The sequence below is a fragment of the Peromyscus eremicus genome, chromosome 7 (genome assembly GCF_949786415.1).
Source record: "Peromyscus eremicus chromosome 7, PerEre_H2_v1, whole genome shotgun sequence".
Classification (NCBI taxonomy): domain Eukaryota; kingdom Metazoa; phylum Chordata; class Mammalia; order Rodentia; family Cricetidae; genus Peromyscus; species Peromyscus eremicus.
This window is the reverse complement of record NC_081422.1, coordinates 20412996-20434564: the sequence shown is the minus strand read 5'-3', so window position 1 is coordinate 20434564 and position 21569 is coordinate 20412996. Positions and strand designations below refer to the sequence as shown.

Below are 21569 nucleotides of genomic sequence, written 5' to 3'. Positions count from 1 at the left end.
ATCAGATTTGGAGTTAGTAAAAATCTTTTCCCGTTATGTAGGCTGTCATTTTGGCCTTTTGACAGTATGTTTTCCCTCAAAGAAGCTTTTCAGTTTCATGAGGTTCCATTTATTGTTGATCTTAGTGCCTACACTATTGGTGTTCTGTTCAGAAAGTTATCTCCTGTGCCAGTGTGTTCAAGGCCATTGCCCAGTTTCTCTTCTGTTAGATTCAGTGTGTCTGGTTTTATGTTAAGGTCTTTGATCCACTTGGACTTGAGTTTTTTTGCAGGGTGATGAACATGGTTCTACTTTCATTCTTCTACATGCAGATACCCAATTTGACTAGCACTATTTATTGAAGGTACTGTCTTTTTTCCAGTGTGTATTTCTGGTTTTATAAAAACAAGTGTCCGCAGGTATGTACATTTATAGCTGGGTCTTCAAATTGATTCCATTGATAGTGTCTGTTTTTATGCCAATAGCATGTGGTTTTTATTACTATAGCTTTGTAGTACAACTTGAAATCAGGCATAGTGATACCACCAGCAGTTCCTTTATTGTCCAGGATTGTTTTAGCTGTCCTGGGTTTTTGTTTATCCATATGAAATTGAATAGTGTCCTTTCAAAGTCTGTAAAGAATTGTGTTAGAATTTTGATGGGAATTGCTTTGAATCTGTAGATTGCTCTTCGTAAGATGGCCATTTTTACTATGTTAATCCTACTGATCCATGATCATAAGAGATCTTTTAATCTTTTAATATCTTCTTAAATTTCTTTCTTCAAAGATTTGAAGTTTTTGTCATACAAGTCTTCCACTTGCTTAGTTAGAGTTAAACCAAGGTATTTTATATTATTTGTGGATATTGTGAAGGGTGTTGTTTCCCTGATTTCTTTCTCAGACCATTTATCATTTGTATATAGGAGGACTACCGATTTTTTTGTTGTTGTTGTTAATCTTGTATCCAGCCTCTTTCTAAAGATGTTTATCAGCTGTAGGAGTTCCAAGGTAGAATATTTGGGGTTGCTTATGTATACTATCATATCATCTGCAAATAACTATACTTTGATTTCTTTCTTACAATTTATATCACCTTGATCTCCTTCAGTTGTCTTATTGCTCTACCTAGAACTTCAGGTAACTATATTGAATAGGTATGGAGAGAACCTTGTCTTGTTTCTAATTTTAGTGGAATTGCTTTGAGTTTCTCTCTTTTTAATTTGATGTTGGTTATGGGATTGCTGCACATTGCCTTTATTATATTTAGGTACGTCCCTGGTATCCTTAATCTCTCAAGGACTTTTATCATAAGGAGTGTTGAATTTTGTAAAGGCTTTTTCTGTATCTAATGAGACCATCATATTTTCTTTTCTTCCAGTTTGCTTATATGTTGGAATACATTTACTTATTTTCATAAATGAATCATCCTTGCATCTCTGGGATGAAACCTACTTGATCTTGGTGGATAATCTTATTGATGGGTTCTTGGATTTGGTTTTCATGTATTTTATTAAGTATTTTTGCATCTATGTTCATAAGGGAAATTGGTTTGTAATTCTCTTTCTTTGTAAAGTGATTTTGGTATCAGGACAACTGTGACCTCATAAAATGAATTTGACAATGTTCTTTCTGTTTCTATTTTGTGGAATAATTTGAGAAGTATTGGTGTTACTTCTTTTAAAGTCTGGTAGAATTCTGCTCTAAAACCATCTGGCCTTGGGCTATTTTTGCTTGGGAGACTTTTGGTGATTGCTTCTATTTCCTTAAGGATTATAGGTCTATTTAAATCATTTATTTCATCTGGATTTAACTTTCATAAGGGGTACCTATCAAGAAAATTATCCATTTCTTTTCAATTTTCCAATTTGGTGGAGTACAGGTATTTAAAGTTGACCTAATGATTCTTTGGGTTTCCTCGGTATCTGTTGTTATGGCCCCCTTTTCATTTCTAACTTTGTTAATTTTGATATTCTCCATCTTTTTGTTAGTTTAGATAAAGGTTTACCTATCTTGTTGATTTTCTCAAAGAACCAACGCTGTTTCATTGATTCTTTGTAATGTCTCTTTGTTTCTGTTTTATTGATTTCAGCCCTCAGTTTATTTCCTTCAGTCTACTCCTCTTGGGTGTGTTTATTTCCTTTTGTCCTAGAGCTTTCATATATACTGTTAATTTGCTAGTATGACATTGCTCCATTTTTTTTTCTTTTAAGAGATTTTCTATTCGTTTTACATATCAACCATGGATTCCCCTGTTCTCCTTCCTCCCACCCCCCCAGCCTTCCCCACCAACCCACCCCCCATTCCCACCTCTTCCAAGGCAAGGTCTCCCCTGGGGACTCAGCAGAGCCTGGTACATTCAGTTGAGGCAGGTTCAATCCCCTCCTCCCTGCACCAAGGCTGAGCAAAGTATCCCAGCATAGACCCTAGGTTCCAAAAAGCCAGCTCATGAACTAAGGACAAGTCCCATTCTCACTGCCTGGGGGCCCCCTAAATAGTTCAAGCTAAACAACTATCTCACTTATCCAGAGGACCTAGTCCAGTTCCATGGGGGCTTCTCAGCTACTGGTTCACAGATCATGTTCGGTTAGTTCGGTTAGTTGTCTCTGTACTTTTTCCAGTCATGGTCTCAATATCTTTTGCTCATATAATCCCTCCTCTCTTTCAACGGTTGGACTCCTGGAGCTCTGCCTGGGGCTTGGCCTTGGATCTCTGAATCTGCTCCCATCAGTCACTGGATGAGGGTTCTATCATGACAGTTAGGATGTTTGGCCATCCGATCACCAGAGTAGGTCAGCTCAGGCACTCTCTCGACCATTGCCAGTAATCTATAGTGGAGTCATCTTTGTGGATCTCTGGGGACCTCTCTAGCACTCTGCTTCTTTCTATTCCCATGGTGTCTTCATTTATCATGGTATCTCTTTCCTTGTTCTCGCACTCTGTTCCAGATCTAGCTAGGACCTCCCGCTCCCCTGAGCTCTCTTTCCCCAACCCTTGCCTTCCATTACCCCCCCTTCGCCCCCAGTTTGCTCATATAGATCTCATTCATTTCTCCATCTATGGCGATCCATGTATCCTTCCTAGGGTCCTCCCTGCTAGCTAGCCTCTATGGTGATTGAAAGTTTTGCTGGGTATATTAGTCTAGGCTGGCATCCATAGTCTCTTAGTGTCTGCATTACATCTGTCCAGGTCCTTTTGGCTTTTAAAGTCTCCATTGAGAAATCAGATGTTATTCTGATGGATTTGCCTTTATAAGTCACTTGGCCTTTTTCCTTTGCTGCTCTTAATATTCTTTCTTTATTCTGTAGGTTTATTTATTTATTATGTGGCAAGGGGACTTTTTTTGGGGGGGTCTAGTCTATTTGGTGTTCTATAGGCTTCTTGTATCTTCATAGGTATTTCCTTCTTTAAGTTGGGAAAATTTTCTTCTATGATCTTATTGAATATATTTTCTGTGCCTTTGACTTGATATTCTTCTATCCCTCTTTCTTCTATCCCTATTATTCTTAGATTTGGCCTTTTCATGGTGTCCCAGATTTCCTGGATGTTTTATGTTATGACTTTTTTGGCTTTGGTATTTTCTTTGACTGATGAGTCTATTTCCTCTATTGTATCCTCAACACTAGAGATTCTCTCTTCCATCTCTTGTATTCTGTTGGTTATGCCTGCATCTGTGTTTCCTGTTTGTTTACTCAGATTTTTCTACTTCCAGTATTCCCTCTGTTTGTATCTTCTTCATTGTTTCTATTTCACTTTTCGGGTGTTGAACTGTTTCCCTCACATGTTTAATTGCTTTTTCATGTTTTTCTTGGCTTTATTTAAGGGATTTATTGATTTCTTCCAATTTTTTATTTGTCTTTTCCTCTATTTCTCTATTGATTTCTTCCAATTTTTTGTTTGTCTTTTCCTCAATTTCATTTTTTATTTTTTCTTTAAAGGCCTCTAGCATCTTCATGATGTTATTGTTAAGGCCATTTTCTTCTGCTTCTTCTACATTGTGATTTTCAAGTCTTGCTGTTGGAGAGGGTCTAGGTTCTGGTGATGCCTTATTGCTCTTTATGTTGTTGTATGTATTTTTGCCTTGACATCTGCCTATCTCCTCCTCTAATAGGTATAAGAGGTGCCTGTGTCTGAGAAAGTTGCTATTGGTCCACTCTGTGCTTGTTGTGTCTGTGTCTCAGGGGGCCCCTCTGGGTCCAGTCTTAGTTCTTGGTCTAATTGGAGCAGGCAGATTTTGTGTCTCAGGGAGATGCTCTTGGGTCAACCCAAGCTTGTTGATTCTGTGACTCACAGAGCCGCTCTTGGTCTTATCAGGGCTCTTAGTCCAGTCAGATCTTGCAGATTCTGTGTTTCAGTAAGCCTCTCTTGGTCTAAAGAGAGGTGGCAGATTCTACCAGAAAGCCACTCTTGGTCTGATGAGGGGTGGTGGATTCCCTGTCTCAGGAGGTTACTCTTGTTCCAATGAGAGCTTCTCTTGGTCCAATGAGAACTGGCAGTTTGGTTTCCATGCCTCAGGGAGTGGCTGGGGTCTCAGACGGATGGGTACGGGGGCAGGGCGCATAGATTGCAGGGTCTGGTGGGGGGTCTTGCTGGGGGGGGAACCTTCCTGCAGAAACCCTACCTGCTGGCCGGCAACTGGGACAGAGTTGGGACTCCATTTTTTTTTTTAATGTAGGCACTTAGTGTTCTGAACTTTCCTCTTAGCACCACTTCTGTTGTGTCCCAAAAGTTTGGGTATGTTGTGTATCCATGTTCATTGAATTCTAGGAAGTCTTTAATTTCTTTATTTCTGTCTTGACCCTTTTTTAATTAAATAGAGAATAGTTCAGTTGGTTGCTTTTGCTCTTTTGCGGGGCCCACCACCCAGCTCACAAATAAATCACACACTGAGGCTTGTTCTTAATTATAAATGCCTGGCCTTAGCGCAGCATGTTTCTTGCCAGCTTCTCTTAACTTTAACCCATCCACCTTTTGCCTCTTGAGTTTCATCCCTTTTTACTTCCATATATCTTACTTTCACTCTTACTCCATGTGTGGCTGGGTGGCTGGCCCCCGATGTCCTCCTCCTTTTCTGACTACTTCTTCCTTTTTCCCAGATTTCTCCTATATATTCTCTGCCTGCCAGCCCAACCTACCTTTCTCCTGCCTAGCTATTAGCTGTTCAGCTCCTTATTAGACCATCGGACGTTTTAGACAGGCAGAGTAACACAGCTTCACAGAGTTAAACAAATGCAACATAAAGGAATGCACACATCTTTGTATCATTAAACAAATGTTCACAGCATAAAAAAACCACACATCTTAAAATAATATTCTACATACTGTTACATTTTTTAGAAGGCTGTGGAATCTTTAGAAGGCGTGGATCACTGGAAGAAGTAGGAACAGGCATTGACAGTTTCTAACCCAGCTCTGCTTCCCACCTACCCTGTCCTTCTTGACTGTCGATGCAGTATGACCATCTTTCTCCTGTGTCTGCTGCCTGAACTTAAATGCAAGCTGAAACAAAACATTTCCCTTGGACAATTCCATAGCTGAGTTTCCCAGCATCCAAACTTCAGCTATGTAAACTCTACTTTCGAAACCTGAGTTTATGCTTTTTCAGTTAGGTTAGCATGTTTGTCCCAGAGTTTTAGAAAACTCCTTTTCATGGCAACTCATCTAATTATGTAATAAGTGATCCACCCCCAAACCTCTCCGGAGAAAAACGTTAAAAGTTGTCTTGAACACTGTCTTATATGAGTTGCGTTAGTGTTCCAGAGAAGTCACAGGTTTTGCTTATTTATCTCTGTAATTCCTTTTCACGTTACTTGTACTTTGTTTGTTCATATAATAAGTTGGCTACTAGTTTTATTCACACCAGTTGGGTGGTCCTTGGTGAATATAATAATCACGTAGTAGCCAGGTCCTTTGCTCACTGCAGGGTCCTGTTGTGAGTGGAAGAGTCCAGGATACCGGGATGCCTCCATTCCCTGGTTGCATAGGTTAGGAAAAAGCTACAGGCTGTCTGAGTAATTTGATTCCTCTTGTATCTTCTGTGACCACCTTTAAGACGCTACACTTGTGAATTTCCTCTAATCACAATCTAACTTCTTTCTCCTAGAATGTCCCTTCCTGGAAGGCCATTTGTAAAGCACAGTCTTTTCTGTAGAGGATTAGGATAAACATTCTTATTTGTGTATCAGATTACTATAAATTCTACAAACATAAAAATGATTTCTAGACTATCCATAGTATATATTCACTGTGCAGTATTTAGAACATTATATGTTACTGTAGATATTCATTAATTTGGACTTATTTTCAAGAAGTAAAATATTTATATGCTTTAGATATATTTACCAAGTAATGTATAAAATATCATGTAGTTTATAATTGTGAAAAATTAAAACAAGTCAAAAGTCCAACTGTAATTATTGAAAGCACTGTACTTATAATTCATAGCTTAAATATTTAAAAAGAAGTATGTCATTCCAGAGGGGCAGTCTTCAGGGATCAGTAAAACATATTCTAATTTAATCAAAGATCAGCCTCTTCATATACTATATTTAATTATTAGCATATATACAGTGTTTTAAATTTTGTACTTTACACAGTTTAGGAAGAATTAAGAATTTAAAATCTGAAAACAAAATGAATGATTTTATTCTTATGTAATGATGTTACATGGACATTCAGTAAATAGATCATTTTTCTTTTCTTCCAGAAAACAGCTCCTTGAAAATGGTGAGGTAAAAGCTCTCATTCTTGGTAGACTTGTGTATTAAATCTCACTTGGATAACTCACAGAGGTGTAGCCTTCCTGCTGCTGCACATCAGTGCTGCTTGGATTTGGGGCAGTGGTAATCATTTCTTCTGGGCTTCCTTTTTTATCTGACCTCACAATTGAATAGTAATATGGATTTCAAAGCCAATCAAAAAATGCAGACTAATTACTAGAAGTTTGTGTTTTGTTTTGTGTGTTTCTATATCATCCTCCTTATACTCTATGGTATAGATACATGGGTTTTATTTTATTTGTTCATTTATTTTACAGAGTCTTTTTCTGTACATACACAGTTTGTATTGTAAGGGTGGGCAGGCCCCCTGGAGTCAGTACAGGACACACCCAGGCACCAAATTCTCAGCACAAAGATTTATTACCCCAGGAGGTCAAGGAGGGGTGGGAGCTGCCTCTGGTTCCAGCAGAAGCAGACAACAAGCAGCAGCAGCAGCAACAGCAAGTGGGTTTTTTTTGTTTGTTTGTTTTTGTTTTGTTTTGTTTTTTGTTTTTGTTTTTGTTTTTCCAGGAGTAAGTTTTTAAGGAGAAAAGGGGGGGAAGTCTGTGCTAGAGTGAGTGGGTAAGTCCTAATTGGATATGTTAGCCAGTGTGTCCAAATAATGAATTTTGATTGTTGGACGTTGGTGTTTTGTCTTAGGAATGAGTCAGTAGCCAAATAAGGAACCAGACCTTGGTGGCTCACGTTAGGATGTAATCGAATGGTGTCATAAGGGGAGGAGGGTAAAGGGCAAAACCTGTGAGCACCATATTAGTCACTGTCAGATGCTCAGACTGTTAGGGAGCCCTCCTGTATCCTAAAGCCTTTTGCATTCCATTAAATGATCTTTAAAGTCTTTTATGGCCGCATGTCTGTCCTTCTATGTTGGTCACCAAGTTTGTTTCCTGTTGGGGCTGTTAAAATACCCTCCAGAGTGTTTTGACCATCCCTCAGTAAAGTCCTAGAAGGAGTGTGTAAGTCAAAGTAATTGGCCGTTCTCTAGGATCTTGAGTTTGGAATTACAGAAACTGATTATTTTACTATTTTAGTGTTTGTTTCATTTCATTCTGAAGTACAAGCTGACTATTTTCCTTTTAATAAGTGAAAATACCACATAGTTGTGGGATATTTGTATACTGTGTGAAACTGTGTTGCTGTGATTGGTGTAATAAAAAGCTGAATGGCCAATAACTAGGCAGGAGCTATAGGCAGGACTTCCGGGGAGAGAAAGGAAGAGGAGGAGGAAGCTAGGTGTGCAAGAGAAGCTAGGAGACAGGGAGATACAAGGAGGTATAAGCTGGAAGAGAGAACACCACATGGCAGCGTGTAGATTAATATAAATGGGTTAATTTAAGTTATAAGTGCTAGTTGAGACAAGCCTAGGTTAAAGGCCAAGCTTTCATAATTAATAAGAAGTCTCTGTGTCATTATCTGTGAATTAGCTGGTAGGACAGAAAAAGACTTATTACACCTCATATCTGTAATTTAGTTGAATATTGGTGAATTAGGATGTAAATATTTAGTTGCCATTTACTTTGATTCACTGCACATTTTTCTAGTAGAGGTTATATTGTATGAACATCTATCTCAACTAGAAAATTTTATTTGCAACTGTTGCCCTGTGGATCCCTGGGCTCTGTTAAATTAGGATAGAATGCTGCCTAGCACAGACACTTAGACCACTCTGCCTTAAGAGTAGTCGGGGTTATGTGCTCCTGTGATCGCTCATAACTGAAATGCAGTTTATATGAAGCTTTCTGTATTTGTCCCTTGTCTTCCTCCCCTCCTTGTTCAAATCCTTCTCCCGATGTCACTTTTTCAGTGAGGCCCACTGTGCTGACACACCTTAAGATATGGTGTCCTAGCTGTGGCCTTTCACACATTCTTTGCTGCTTGGCTCCTTCCTCTCCTCCATCTTGCCCATTGTTCTTGTCACTGTCTAATCGATCAAAACTTACTTATGTACAGGGAGTTACCAGTATCTTTTTCTAACCTAATGCACTAAGGTGTGAGCCTCACAAGGGCAGGATTGCTCAGTGTTCTATTTGAAGCACTCAGAAAAGTTCCTGGCAGAGATTATTATATTATTAAATCTTAGTTGAATGGATGAATGCATATATTAATAGGCTTAATGCTATGCTGGGAAATCTCTGCCCTCTTGTATAAGAAAATTTAAGACACTTTATTTTTATCTGTTAATTTAAAAATGCATAAAGTGCAAAAGTCACTATTTTGTGTTTTGCAGTTGATTTTTCACACCTTGCAGTTGCTGGCATTCACAGCTCTTGCCATTTTAATCATGCGGTTGAAGCTGTTTTTGACACCCCACATGTGCATTATGGCTTCCTTGATCTGCTCCCGACAGGTAAGCCACCCACTCTTGAATGCCTGTTATTCTAACAACTAAAATAGCTGCTGTGGAGCTGCCATGGCTTTGCTGAATAATCCAAAATATGAAAGCATTGAGTACTTTGAGTTAACTACGTTCAGTGACTATAAATGTCAGTTGATTCATTGTCAGCAAGAGAGTGGCTTTGAAAACATTTATAGACTATGAGTGATGTTTCTGTGACAAGCATTTGGGTATTCTCACCCTCTGTTATCATCATGTCTACAAATAGAGTCTTTTAGCATCTAAGTTTGTGAAGGGGGTTTGGGCCCATAAACCCCCTTAACAGCACATTTCCAGTGCTGAGGAGATCAAGAGTGGCCCTGTTTGGATAAGAGAATTCCTTAAAAAGCTCTCCATTCTGCTATTCCTTACTATAGCTAGTAGACATGTAAACCAGCTAGACAGCTACAGGAATTAGACAGAAATTCAGTAAATCTAGAAGCACCTTATTCAGCTTTGACAATCTAGCAGCCATTTTCCTGAAAGGAACATGCATGTCAGTGCTAGTGGGGTTTCTTTTGGTTATTCAAGTCATCAGAAAAATCAACCAAATGTTAAAAGATTTCAGTCTAGCATATTTCAAGGTGCAGTTCCTTAATCCTCGTGCCTGGCCACAAGTCATCACTGGAAAGACGCTCAATTCTTTCAAAACCACAGAAAATTTATTTATAAGCAGGTCCAGTCACTCTAGCATGTTGGCTGTTTGCAAGCAGCAGATGAGCATTCCATGTGTCTGTGTACCGAGATAAAGGGTAATGCACTTTGGATTCAGTAGGAAGGTGAGAATGTACTTTTGATCCAATAGTACTCTTCATATAAGAAATATAAATAAATGTGTTTTTTTTTATTTCAGCTCTTTGGCTGGCTTTTTTGTAGAGTTCATTTTGAGAATGTTGTCTTCGGTATTCTGACAATCATGTCAATACAAGGTTGTGCAAACCTCCATAACCAGTGGAGCATCATGGGAGAGTTTACTAACCTGCCTCAGGAAGAACTCATACACTGGATCAAACACAACACCAGGCCAGGTGAGATGTTGTACAGACATAATATAAAGCACACGTGTGTGTTTGTTTGTCAAATACAGCTAAGCATTCCAGATGTGTGTGTCTATGTATTATATATATCATATATACGTGTGTGTGTGTGTGTGTGTGTGTGTGTGTGTGTGTGTGTGTGTGTGTAGGCACAATTCTGACTTGGCGGTAGTTCAATTGTCTTTCTTTACAATGGTCTGTAAGAAATAAACATTCATCAGAAATTGCAGTTCAATTTTGATTGTCTTCTTTCCCCAGATCTAGCCATGATACTCTCTTACGATGCTGTAAGCTCCAGCATGCCACTCCATCACTAAAGGATAAAACTGTCACTCCTCACTGTTCTAGGCTCTTAGTATTTATTGAAACGTTTTCATGAAGTTGTATTTAATTCAAGTGCTTAGTTATATTTGGAAAAATTGTTATTTCAGTGGACCTAAACAAAATGCCATATGCTTGTGACCAATTTTTATAAATAAAAATAATCTTAACAATTATATAAATGTTTACTGTATTAAAATGTCAAGAATGAAGTTTTTGGTCTTTGACTTAAGACAGAAGCCTGAATAATTGATTTTGATGTAATTATTATATCTAAGTTTATATCTCCAAAAATGTATACCAACAAGTAATGAGGGATTTGAAAAGCTGGAGAAACAATAAAATTTAAAAGGCAACTAGCAAACTTTATCATTGATATTACAAAAACACCCGTTTACTTTATGTGTATGTATATGCACCTGTATGTGTGTGCACCACATCCATGCAGATTCCTGTAGTGTTCAGAATAGGAATCCAATCTCCTGGAACTAGAGTTACGTGTTGTGAGTCTCCATGTGGTGCTGAGAACTAACCCTGGATCATCTGCAAGAAGTTAGTGCTCTTAACCACTGAGCTGTCTCTCTAGTCCCCATATTGTGAATATCGAAACACAGCATTTTCTTCTAAAGATTCCACACAACTACAATTCACAACAACAACAACAAAATCATTTGAAAAAAAAATGTGCTATGACATTGGCCTTTTACATAGTTCATAGTACTACAGGATAGTTTTCCTTCTGTCTAGTTTTCTGCCTGTAGTGCCGGTCCTTAAACTACAGCAGGAAGCTTTGGTGAAGTAGGTATGGGTGAGTGTGGAAATGTTTCCACTGTAAAGTCTTGGCAGATCACATAGCTTTGCTATGTCTGTGCCTATTTATCTACACAATAAGAAAAATAGAATTCATTGAGTTGTCCTACAAACCAAGTCACAGGATCCTTATAAAAATATCGTGTATGGGGTCAATGAGAAGGCTCAGTGGGTAAAGGCACTTGCTGCCATCTCTGAAGAGCTGATGCAGATTCCTAGGCCTCATCTGGAGGGAGAAAACCCATTCCCAACAATTGTCTTCTGTCCTCTCATATGTGTATCCATACACACACACACACACACACACACACACACACACACACGCCCCAAATAAATAAATGTAAAATAAAATTTAAAAGTATTGTGCATAGCTCTTTACCACCAGTGAAGCGAAGGTTAAATATTACAGAAGACAAGGAGTAGATGCTGAATAATTAAAACATCTACATCAGTGGCCATTATGTAAGGATCTTTCTTCAACTTTTTATTTTCTTTAAATTGTTTTTCTAAGAAATGTCATCTGTTTTCCCAGATGCTGTTTTTGCAGGTGCTATGCCTACAATGGCGAGCATCAAGCTATCTACACTGCATCCAATTGTGAACCACCCACATTATGAGGACGCAGACTTGAGGTGAGTGGTCACCTGCATCCATTGGGTAGAATTGCCATTACTTGCTACTGGCCCTTGGAAAAAGAAAAATGTGTTTGTTTACACACATACACATACATATGTTCATCTACATATACTCATGTATACGTATTCACATAAGCATTTTTCTATTCATCTCTGGAAGTTAAAAGGATGTACAATGCAGCTGGGTGTGGAAGGCACACCTGTAACCCCAGCACTTGGGAAACTGAAACATGAGAACTGCTGAGTTCAAGGCTGACCTGGTGAATCCCAGGCCAACCTGAACTACAGAATGGAGCCTTGTCTCTAACAAAGAAACAAAATTTATAACCATTTCTAAAGGTACCTGTTTCTTCTGACGTAGGTTGAATAGAGCCTCAAATCTGAATCAATCCTGAGCAAAATAATGTTGCAGGACTGGAGAGATGTCTTAGTCAGTAAAGGGCCTGCCGCACTGAAATGAAGACCCCAAGTCAGGTCCCGTACACTCAAAGCCAAAGAAAGACATCCAGGATTGACCTCTGGTCTCCAGACATGCACACACATGTATGCACCCATACAAACACATACATGAGCCAGACACACATACACACACAAAAAAAATGGTTCTCATGTATGGGGATTATGTGCATGAGAGAAAGACACATACAAACAGAGAGACAGAAAGAGGCATATCTGGGGACCAGAGGTCAGTGGTAGATGTCTTTCCTGATCACTCTGCACCTTATTCTTTGAGACGAGGTCTATTGAGGGTAGGGTTCAGCTAGGCTGGCCAGTGAGGTTCTAAGATCTTCCTGTCTCCAGTTCCCTCTGTGCTTGGGTCACAGATATGAACAGATGTTCCTGGCTTTGGGTGTAGGCGGCCTGAATCCAGGTCTTTATTACAGTGCAGCAGGTATGGATTTAAAATCTATTTTGATCAGTCTATCATTTGTTAAAGAAATCTTTTTCTCTTAATTTTTGGCATACTGCTAGAATAAAAATTTGAATTCATTCAAAATTTTGTCTAGTTGTGATGATGGAACATCCCAAACAACATTTAATTTGCTCAGGGACAAAACTTTCTATTGTGCTATATTTGAATGAATATCCTGGCATTTCAAAATTTTATATGGTGCTTTTCCTATCTGTGGTAGTATCCTGGATGCCCACTTCTAAATACTCACTTGGCAGTTGTTTCTTAGAGGGGAAATTATCTACTAAATCCATATTGCTACAAGCCTCAGCTCTTTTGTGGATTATATGAAGAAACATTTATAACCTGAACTATCAGTCTGACACCCAGTACAATTATAAATTAGCTTAGATATAACAAGCTTCAAACTGCTTTAACATTTAGCATGTTCAAAACATAAGTATTTGTGTGAAAACCAATCTCTCAAAGCAATTGCATAATTTATGACCATACATATCTGTCTTCCATCCACTGAGGGTTACAATATCAATTTGCTAGCAATATTTCTTTAATCTATTATCATTTATTTTAAAATCTGTTTGTAATTGTTGTTTTTTTAATTTAAAGGGCTCGAACAAAAATAGTTTATTCTGCATATAGTCGAAAAAATGCAGTAGAAGTGAGAGATAAATTGTTGGAATTACATGTGAATTATTATGTTCTAGAAGAAGCATGGTGTGTTGTGAGAACAAAGTGAGTATCAATGTTATGTATAATATGGTATATTATAAAGCAAAAAATCACTCCACATTATTATATAATGACACGATGCTGCTACATAGAAGTCCTGATTCTTTAAGGCTTTATATTTTAGATACATCCCATTAAAATATTATTATAGCATAAGGTAAAATAAGTTTATCTAGAGAAATTAAATTGTCTTCTCATAATAGCTATTCAAATTATATTCAATTTTCATGTGACCTTTTATATTTACTTTTCACTGGTATGTATATATATATATATATATATGTATATGGAAACATAAACTGTATAAAGATTAAGGAAGTAAGGTGATATTTTAGCACAGGTATTTATCATATAATTCTTTAGTCAAGTTAAAATATCTATTGTAAATATATATATTCCATAATTTTTCAAATTTTTGTAATATTTTTATTTGATGTCTGAATTATAAGTGAAGTATATTTATCTCTTAATGTTATTCAATTATATTGGATACATAAAGCTTAAAAATTTCTTGTAACTATAGACATAATAAGTAAATACATTATAAAGTTTTTGAGATTTGCATTTTCAAAAATGAAAAAAACAATGTGTTCAGTGGATTTCTTGAGTTTATTATTTAGATTTCTGGGCTGAGATGTCAACAGATCCAGGCGAGTAAATTGCCTGTAACAACAATCTCATTCTTCAGTCAAAAGATCAAAATAGGTTCCAATGTCATTAGAATGTATTATGTATAGTGTCCACTTTTCAAGCCAAACTTTCAGTCATACACACGATGGGAAAATGGGACCAAAACTCTGAACATAGGAAGTTATCAGAAACTGATTCAAAGTATTTGATTCAGCATCTAGAGTCCTTATTCACTATTCAAATGATTAATAAAATAGTCCTGAGGATACAGTTCAGCACTCACCTGGCATGTGCAAGGCCTGGCTTCTGTTCTAGGAACAACAAAAATGGGCCATGACTTTAATCCCAGCACTCGGGAGGCAGAGGCAGGCTGATCTCTGAGTTCGAGGCCAGCCTGGTCTACAGAGTGAGTTCCAGGACAGGAACCAAAACTACACAGAGAAACCCTGTCTCAAAATACAAACAAACAAACAAAACGGAGTGGGGCATGAATTAAAGTAGAACATGCTATCAGCTAGTGAAAGATACAGCATCTTAACAGAACTAAAACCACCTCTGTTGGGAACTCTAGACATAAAATAGTTCAAATGAAACATTTAAAAGTGCTAAACAGCAAAGTTTATTTGATACAAGAAAAAAAAAAGCAGTGAATCTGAATTAGATCAAGAAAAAGCAACTTATAAGAATAGGACTTATGTAAATTGCTTTTTAAGGAAAAATTACAGAGACCTGGACAACATAACTATGTAACTGAACATGAGGGGGACAGCTGGGACAGAGCAAGGGACCAGAGGGAAGGAGAAGACAGCTGAAGAAACGTCCAGTCTCAGAGGTTTGAGGAAGCCATTGACTGAGAGACCCACTACAAAGTTCAACAAATCCATTTAGGGCAAACCTAGAGAAAACCAGAGCAAGGCACACTGCAGCCCAGCAGAAAGACCAGAGCAGAGCACACTGCAGCCCAACAGAAAGGTCAGAGGAAGGCACACTGCAGCCCAACACAAAGGTCAGAGCAAGGTGCACTGCAGCCCAGCAGAAAGGTCAGAGCAAGGTGCACTGCAGCCCAGCAGAAAGGTCAGCTGGAGGACTGTCTTGAAGAGAAGAAGGAGCACACCTGTCTGATGCTGGAGTGAACAAAGCAGCAAATGAAGACGTCAGGAATTCTATGTTCAGTGAAACTCCATCTGTACATGAGGGTCGGCTGACAGGATTCAGGTCAACGGCGTCTCAGTGGCATTTTGCAAGCAAACTTCTCTATATTGTAGAGAAATGATTTCTGGTGGCGGCTCAAGTGGAGGGAACAAGGCAATGTGCTGAGAACTTGTACATGTTAATCACCATACTGTTCTTCTATGAGAATATTTTAAAAATCTAGCAAAATAAAAGAAAATATCAGCATATTTTTCAGCTTATAGAGTGAATAGTGCACATGACAATAACAGCACAAAAAAGAATAAATGGAAATATAAAGCTTTATTTATTGAAAGGAATTTAGCTCTACTGCCCAGTAAAAGATATTTTGAAGATTTGTTTTCAATCCATAAACAACCACTAAAATGCAAAATATAAAAATAAAATTAAAGTGAGGCAGTAGATAATCGAGTGCTATTACTAAAACTTTTTACTTAGCTTCAAGGAAGTCAAGCAGTTTTTATCAGATAAAATAGCTATTAAACCACAACACCAAAGGAAAATGGCACAATGCTGAACAATTCAACATATCAGGGTGATAAAATGATTGGGACTATGAGTATTTGAGTGTAAAACAGAACAGGAGTATATGTAAAACAAAGCCTGACAACTCAGAAGTAGAAACAGACCAAAAATACAGTTAGATATTAAAATACTTAGCAAGTGATACAAAAGCTATGTTTAAATCTTCAAGGATATACAACATCAAAAAAATAACATAACCAATTAAAGTATACATGGAACTCTGATAAAAACTAATAGATACACACACACACACACACACACACACACACACACCATTCAAAAGCTAATGCAGCATAGACTGTGGGATAAAATACAAATCTGAATATCAGATTAACAGTAAATCCAAAATGAGAAAGTTTTGGAAGAAAATAATTGGGACCTTATGATAGATTCCTTAAATCAAATATGATAAGCATGACACAAGAATGCATTAGTAAATGGAACCTCCTTAAAAATATAAACCTTTCATAAGCAGAATAATAGAAGATAATGAATAGAAGTAATGTAAGTAAGAGTAATGGAAAATAAGTCACAGTTAGAAGAAAACATTTTTGAATCCTGTGACTAATAAATAACTTTATCTAGATATAGAAAGAACTCCTAAAACTCAACAAGAAAACAATTCAATTAAAATGGGCAAATGCTTGGACACTTCAACAAGGAAATTCATGAATAACAAAGAATCATATGGAAAGATGTTTGATGTTGCTATCCACTTACAAAGTATACATTAAGCCCACAAAGTGGTATTTTTAAATCACCTAGTACAATGTTTAGAGTTGAAACTCTCTCAAGTGTGGCTGACATGGAGGCATACCTACTACTCTCATAAATCAGCTGCATGATAGAATGTGGTACAACCACTTCATGACAGAACTTTACAGTCTCATAAGAAACCCAACACCTGCTCTGTGTATTTGCTTAAGATTAAAAGAGGAATTTATTGGAGCTGAAGAACTGGCTCATCAGTTAAAAGGATGTTCTGCTCTTGCAGAAGACCTGAGTTTAGCTCCCAGCACCCACATCAGGCACCAGCTGCGGAGGATCTAATGCCCTCCTCAGGCCTTCACAGGCACTGAAACACACATGGCACACACAAGCATGCATGTGCGCGCACACACACGCACACACACACACACACACACACACACACTCATAAAGTAGACTTTTTTTTAAAAAAAGCAGCTATCCATTACTTATAATTGTACGCAATTATTCACATCAGCTTTTCCAGTAGCTGCAACTTAGAAGTAATTGAAATATGGATTAACAGGTGAATTAATTGCTAAACACTATTGGAATATTAAGACAATATAATGCCACTCATCAATACATACAATATGGATAATAATTATAATTAGGAAAATAAGCCAGACAAAATTAGAAAGGAGGCAACAATTCCAGAAAGTACACACAAATGTACAGTGACAAGAAGTGGATGTATGGTTATGTTTTGAAAGGTAGTGATGAACAGAAGAGTGAACTGCAAAGAGCATGGATGAGCTGTGGAGACAGAGTTATGTTCCTTGTTTACACTGGTGCTCTGTGGATACATAAGTGTATTAGAAAGAATCAGATTGCAGCCTCTATGTGCCATATATTGAGTAATTAATATTATTAAGTCTAGAACATCTGATATGATATTTAAACTTCTCACACTTCAATAAGAAACAATACAAAATTTGACAAATTTGGTTCAGACATTGTACCAAAAAAGTTATTTTGAACGACCCATAACAACACTAAAAAGACTAAAATTGTGAAGACTGGTGATACCATACATTTATGCAAATTTGAAATCACATACACTGTAGAAATGGAAAACAGTACAGTCACTTTGGAAGACAATGTTGAAGTTGCTTATCAAGTTACAAACCACACTTAGCACTCCACCCTACAGTTCCACTGCTAGTTATCTGCCTAAAATCAGTTCCAATGTGCTTCAAGTACCCCAAATGCTCAGTAATTTGAGAACCAACAAAGAAACTGTGGTCTTCCATGTCCTAAAATACTATTTAGAAACGTAAGGGCAATAATACTTACAAGAAATATAATATTCTAATTTCATCTCTTGTAATAAAATACCCAGACAAAAAGCAATGTATGGGGCAGGGGAGAATTATGGGTATTTATTTGGTTTACAATTCAAGGTTACAGTTCATTATGAGGAAAGTCAAGGCAGGCATTCATGAACCTGAAGGCAGACTTTCTTGTTGTTACCTTACTATTGCACAGTATTATCTTAGAGTTTCAGACCTAGGAACTCACTTCAATACCAAAGAAATGTAGCAGGAACCGTGGAGGATGTTGCTTGCTGACTAGCTCACAGGCTTATGCTCATCTAAGTTTGTATTTATATTTTAAAAGATTTGTGACTGTGTGTGTGTGTTTCTGCATGTGTATGCCATGTTTGCAGGTGTCTATGGAGGTCAGAAGGGGGCGTTAGATTCCCTGTCTGGAGTTATAGGCAGTTGTGAGCCACCTGAACATGGGCTCTGCAAGAGAAGTTTGTGTTCTTAACCACTGAGTTGCTTCTCCAGCCCTTCGGCTAGATTTCTTATAGAATTCAATAGTACCTGCAATGGGATTGGTGCTGCCAACAGTGGGCTGTGCCCTCCTACATCAATTAACCATCAAGACAATCCCATACAGACACGCCCACAGGGCAACCTGATCTATTCCAGAATTGGAGCTGTCTTTTCAAGTGTTTTTAGGTTGTGGCAACTTAACAGGTGAGCTCACCAGGACAATCAGTATCTAAGGTATCAACAGCACAGTTTCTAAGATAAGGAGACCAGAAATGAAAAGCTTACACAATGTATTTGCACGGAATTTTAAATGCTGTAGTGCAGAAAGGAGATTCATGCATGCCCAGGCTGTGTTTGGGGAAGAAGACTGACTACAGGAAAGGCATAGGGGACATGTTAGGTGATAGGAATGTCTCTGCATTGGTTGTGATGGTCCCTGCATATAGTTAAACTTTACATGGGAAATGCCAGGATTTTACATGTTATATTTCAAAATACACATTAAAAATTTGATGTCAGTTTTGCCTGACTTCTTCCAATTAATTATTCCTATGTAGTAGAGTTACTCTCTATCAAGACATATTATACCACTTAGTGTACTCTTATAACCATGCTCCCCAAAAGTGAAGGGCTAAAGAAAGCAATTTAGCCTAAGAACCTCCTTCCTCTGCCTGAATATATGTTTGTCTACTAATTCAGGGCACTTTATGTCAAAAACATATGAATCTTCTAAGGAATTTAATCAGCTCTCCTTTAATTTACCTCATCCAACTACAAACTAGTCTTATGACTGGATGGGGATAGTGGTCCACAAGTATAATTATATTTTATATTGGAGGTAAACTAGTTCAAATATAGATTTCTGACTCCATATTTTACGTTTATTGTCAGCATATGTTGACTGGGGCTGGAAATGTAGCATGCTTCATTGTACTGAGCTTAATGGTTTCTGAAGTTATGGTTTTAAGATTTTAAGTAGTTAAATCAATTAGCCTCTGGAAATTTAGAAGCTATTTCTTAATTGGAATATGCTAATTTATTTAATATGGCTATTTATCTATGCCCTTTATCTTTCAGACCTGGTTGCAGTATGCTTGAAATCTGGGATGTGGAAGACCCTTCCAATGCAGCTAATCCTCCCCTCTGTAGTGTCCTGCTCAAGAATTCCAGGCCTTACTTCACCACAGTATTTCAGAATAGTATGTATAGAGTCCTGAAGATTAACTGAGAACAAAGCTATCCATCATTCTGTGCAAAGATGTATGTCAAGAAAGAACACTTCCGGCCTTACAACAATAAAAAATCACAAGCTTTACTAAGAGACACTTCAAAAGAAGATACAGTTATTTAAAGTTTTCTGGTTACTAACGATAAATGACTTCATTGTTTACATCAACTGTCATCCTGTCAAGCTAACCTCATAAACGATTAAGTCATCTCCTACATCTTCAACAAACGTTCATTTTAGTTTTGAGGAAACATGTATGCAAAATAACAATGTAATTTAAGAAACCAAGGATAAGTAATTCCTTTTCAACCCAGCTAGGCATGCTGCTTCAGGTTTCCCTAGTACCTGTGGATCAGCCCAGACCCTCTGAGCCATGTAGAAGAGTGCAGACTTGAGGGACCTGATGGTGGTGGTGGTGGCCTCAACTCTCATGTGCTTTGCATTTACTAGCTACCCCTAAAGAGAGAGTTCTACTAGCTTTTAAGAACCTTTGAAAATCATTTCCAGTCCAAGTGTTTCTAAGCACTTTGGTTTGTAATAGTTTGAATCTTGTGAAGATTATTAACTCAACCAGATAAATATTTGCCACTGATTAATTTCCAGACTAAACCCAATAATTATTAGTCTGTCAGTAGAATCCTGTTGTTTTCTTTTAATAGCAGGTAAAATAAAAATTACAATGGGACCAAATCAAATTCAGGAGTAATCATCAGTAAAGAAAATCCACCTGGGTTTACCATGTGAGGTTTTCAGGGGCTAGATTGTGAACAAAGCAATAGTCTTCTCATCTCGGTGGCCCCCGGCTTGCTGAGTATGGTCCGTGTTTCAAGCCGCCATCTTTTGTAATCCATATTTTAAGTCATCACTTAGTTTTAGTTTATGATGAAGATGGCATTGTCTTATAAATTTTATCTCCCAGTAAAAGCTATCTGTGATAAATGCTTTATAAATTGGCAATTACCTTGAAAGTAGAGTGAATATGTATCTGCTACAAATTAAGCATCTTGGAGGTTTTATACTTACATTTTCCTTATATTTTTGACTAGCCATAAGAGATTAGTCAATTTCACAGATTAGTTTACTTGCAATAGGTAAGCATTTATATATAAAATTACTATAAAAGTTGGAAAATATTTTAATGCTGGACACAAGAATGCTGTATTGTGTAGATTTTAACATTTTCAAGTAATTCCTTTTGTTGTGTGGATCAGAGAAAGGAAAAGATATAACATTCATTAAAGTGACATGTTCAGGACAATGTCACCAGGGGGATATTTTAGAGTAATTATCAGAATTCAACAAAAATGATACAAGCTATGTAACCAATAAAATGTTCCATACACATAATATTTTCCTATGAATTTTGTTATTTTTCTGTACAATGCTTATTAAATCATTTTAAAGGTCCACAAAGACTCTCTGTGTTTTCTTTTATGAAGCACATGTTTTGAAATTAAAAGAGCCCTGACATCATAGGTTGCTGGGTGTATTAGCTGGGTTTATTGGCAGTGATCTTTGGCCATTCAAACCATTTTGCATGGTCTCACTGGGAGGCAATGTACTGTGGTAGAGAAAGTGGGGAATGTGAAGTATCATTGACTAAGCTTGATTCCTGGTTCTCTCAACTTGGTCTATCACCAACCATTCATTCAAAAAGATATTCCTACTCATTTTGTGGTAGGTTCTGTGCTGAGCTTTCTCATATTGTCCTGTGAAGTTTTGTTTCTTCAGTATAAATCAGAACTCTACCCAATTTCAGGGTCAATGCGCATTAGTTAAACAGTGTTAAAGTGCTTGGAATGGGTAAGCACTCAGCTGATGTTCCTTCTTCCTCTCCCTGGCCCACTAAATACTCATCTCTGTATTAGAAGACTGCAGAGTGAGGTAAGCCCATC

The 21569-nt window shown here is 37.5% G+C and overlaps 1 protein-coding gene across 1 annotated transcript in view; it reads left to right on the top strand.

Moving 5' to 3' along the window:
- The window catches only part of Dpy19l2 (dpy-19 like 2), a 101177-nt gene extending 80090 nt beyond the window's left edge, over positions 1 to 21087 (top strand). The window contains exons 17-22 of the mRNA XM_059267532.1: positions 6684 to 6708; positions 8981 to 9100; positions 9981 to 10155; positions 11828 to 11927; positions 13450 to 13575; positions 19524 to 21087. Of these exons, the coding sequence (XP_059123515.1) occupies positions 6684 to 6708; positions 8981 to 9100; positions 9981 to 10155; positions 11828 to 11927; positions 13450 to 13575; positions 19524 to 19674 (697 nt within the window). The 3' untranslated portion in view covers positions 19675 to 21087. The remainder of the gene's footprint in view (positions 1 to 6683; positions 6709 to 8980; positions 9101 to 9980; positions 10156 to 11827; positions 11928 to 13449; positions 13576 to 19523) is intronic.
- The last annotated feature ends 482 nt before the right edge of the window (positions 21088 to 21569 follow it).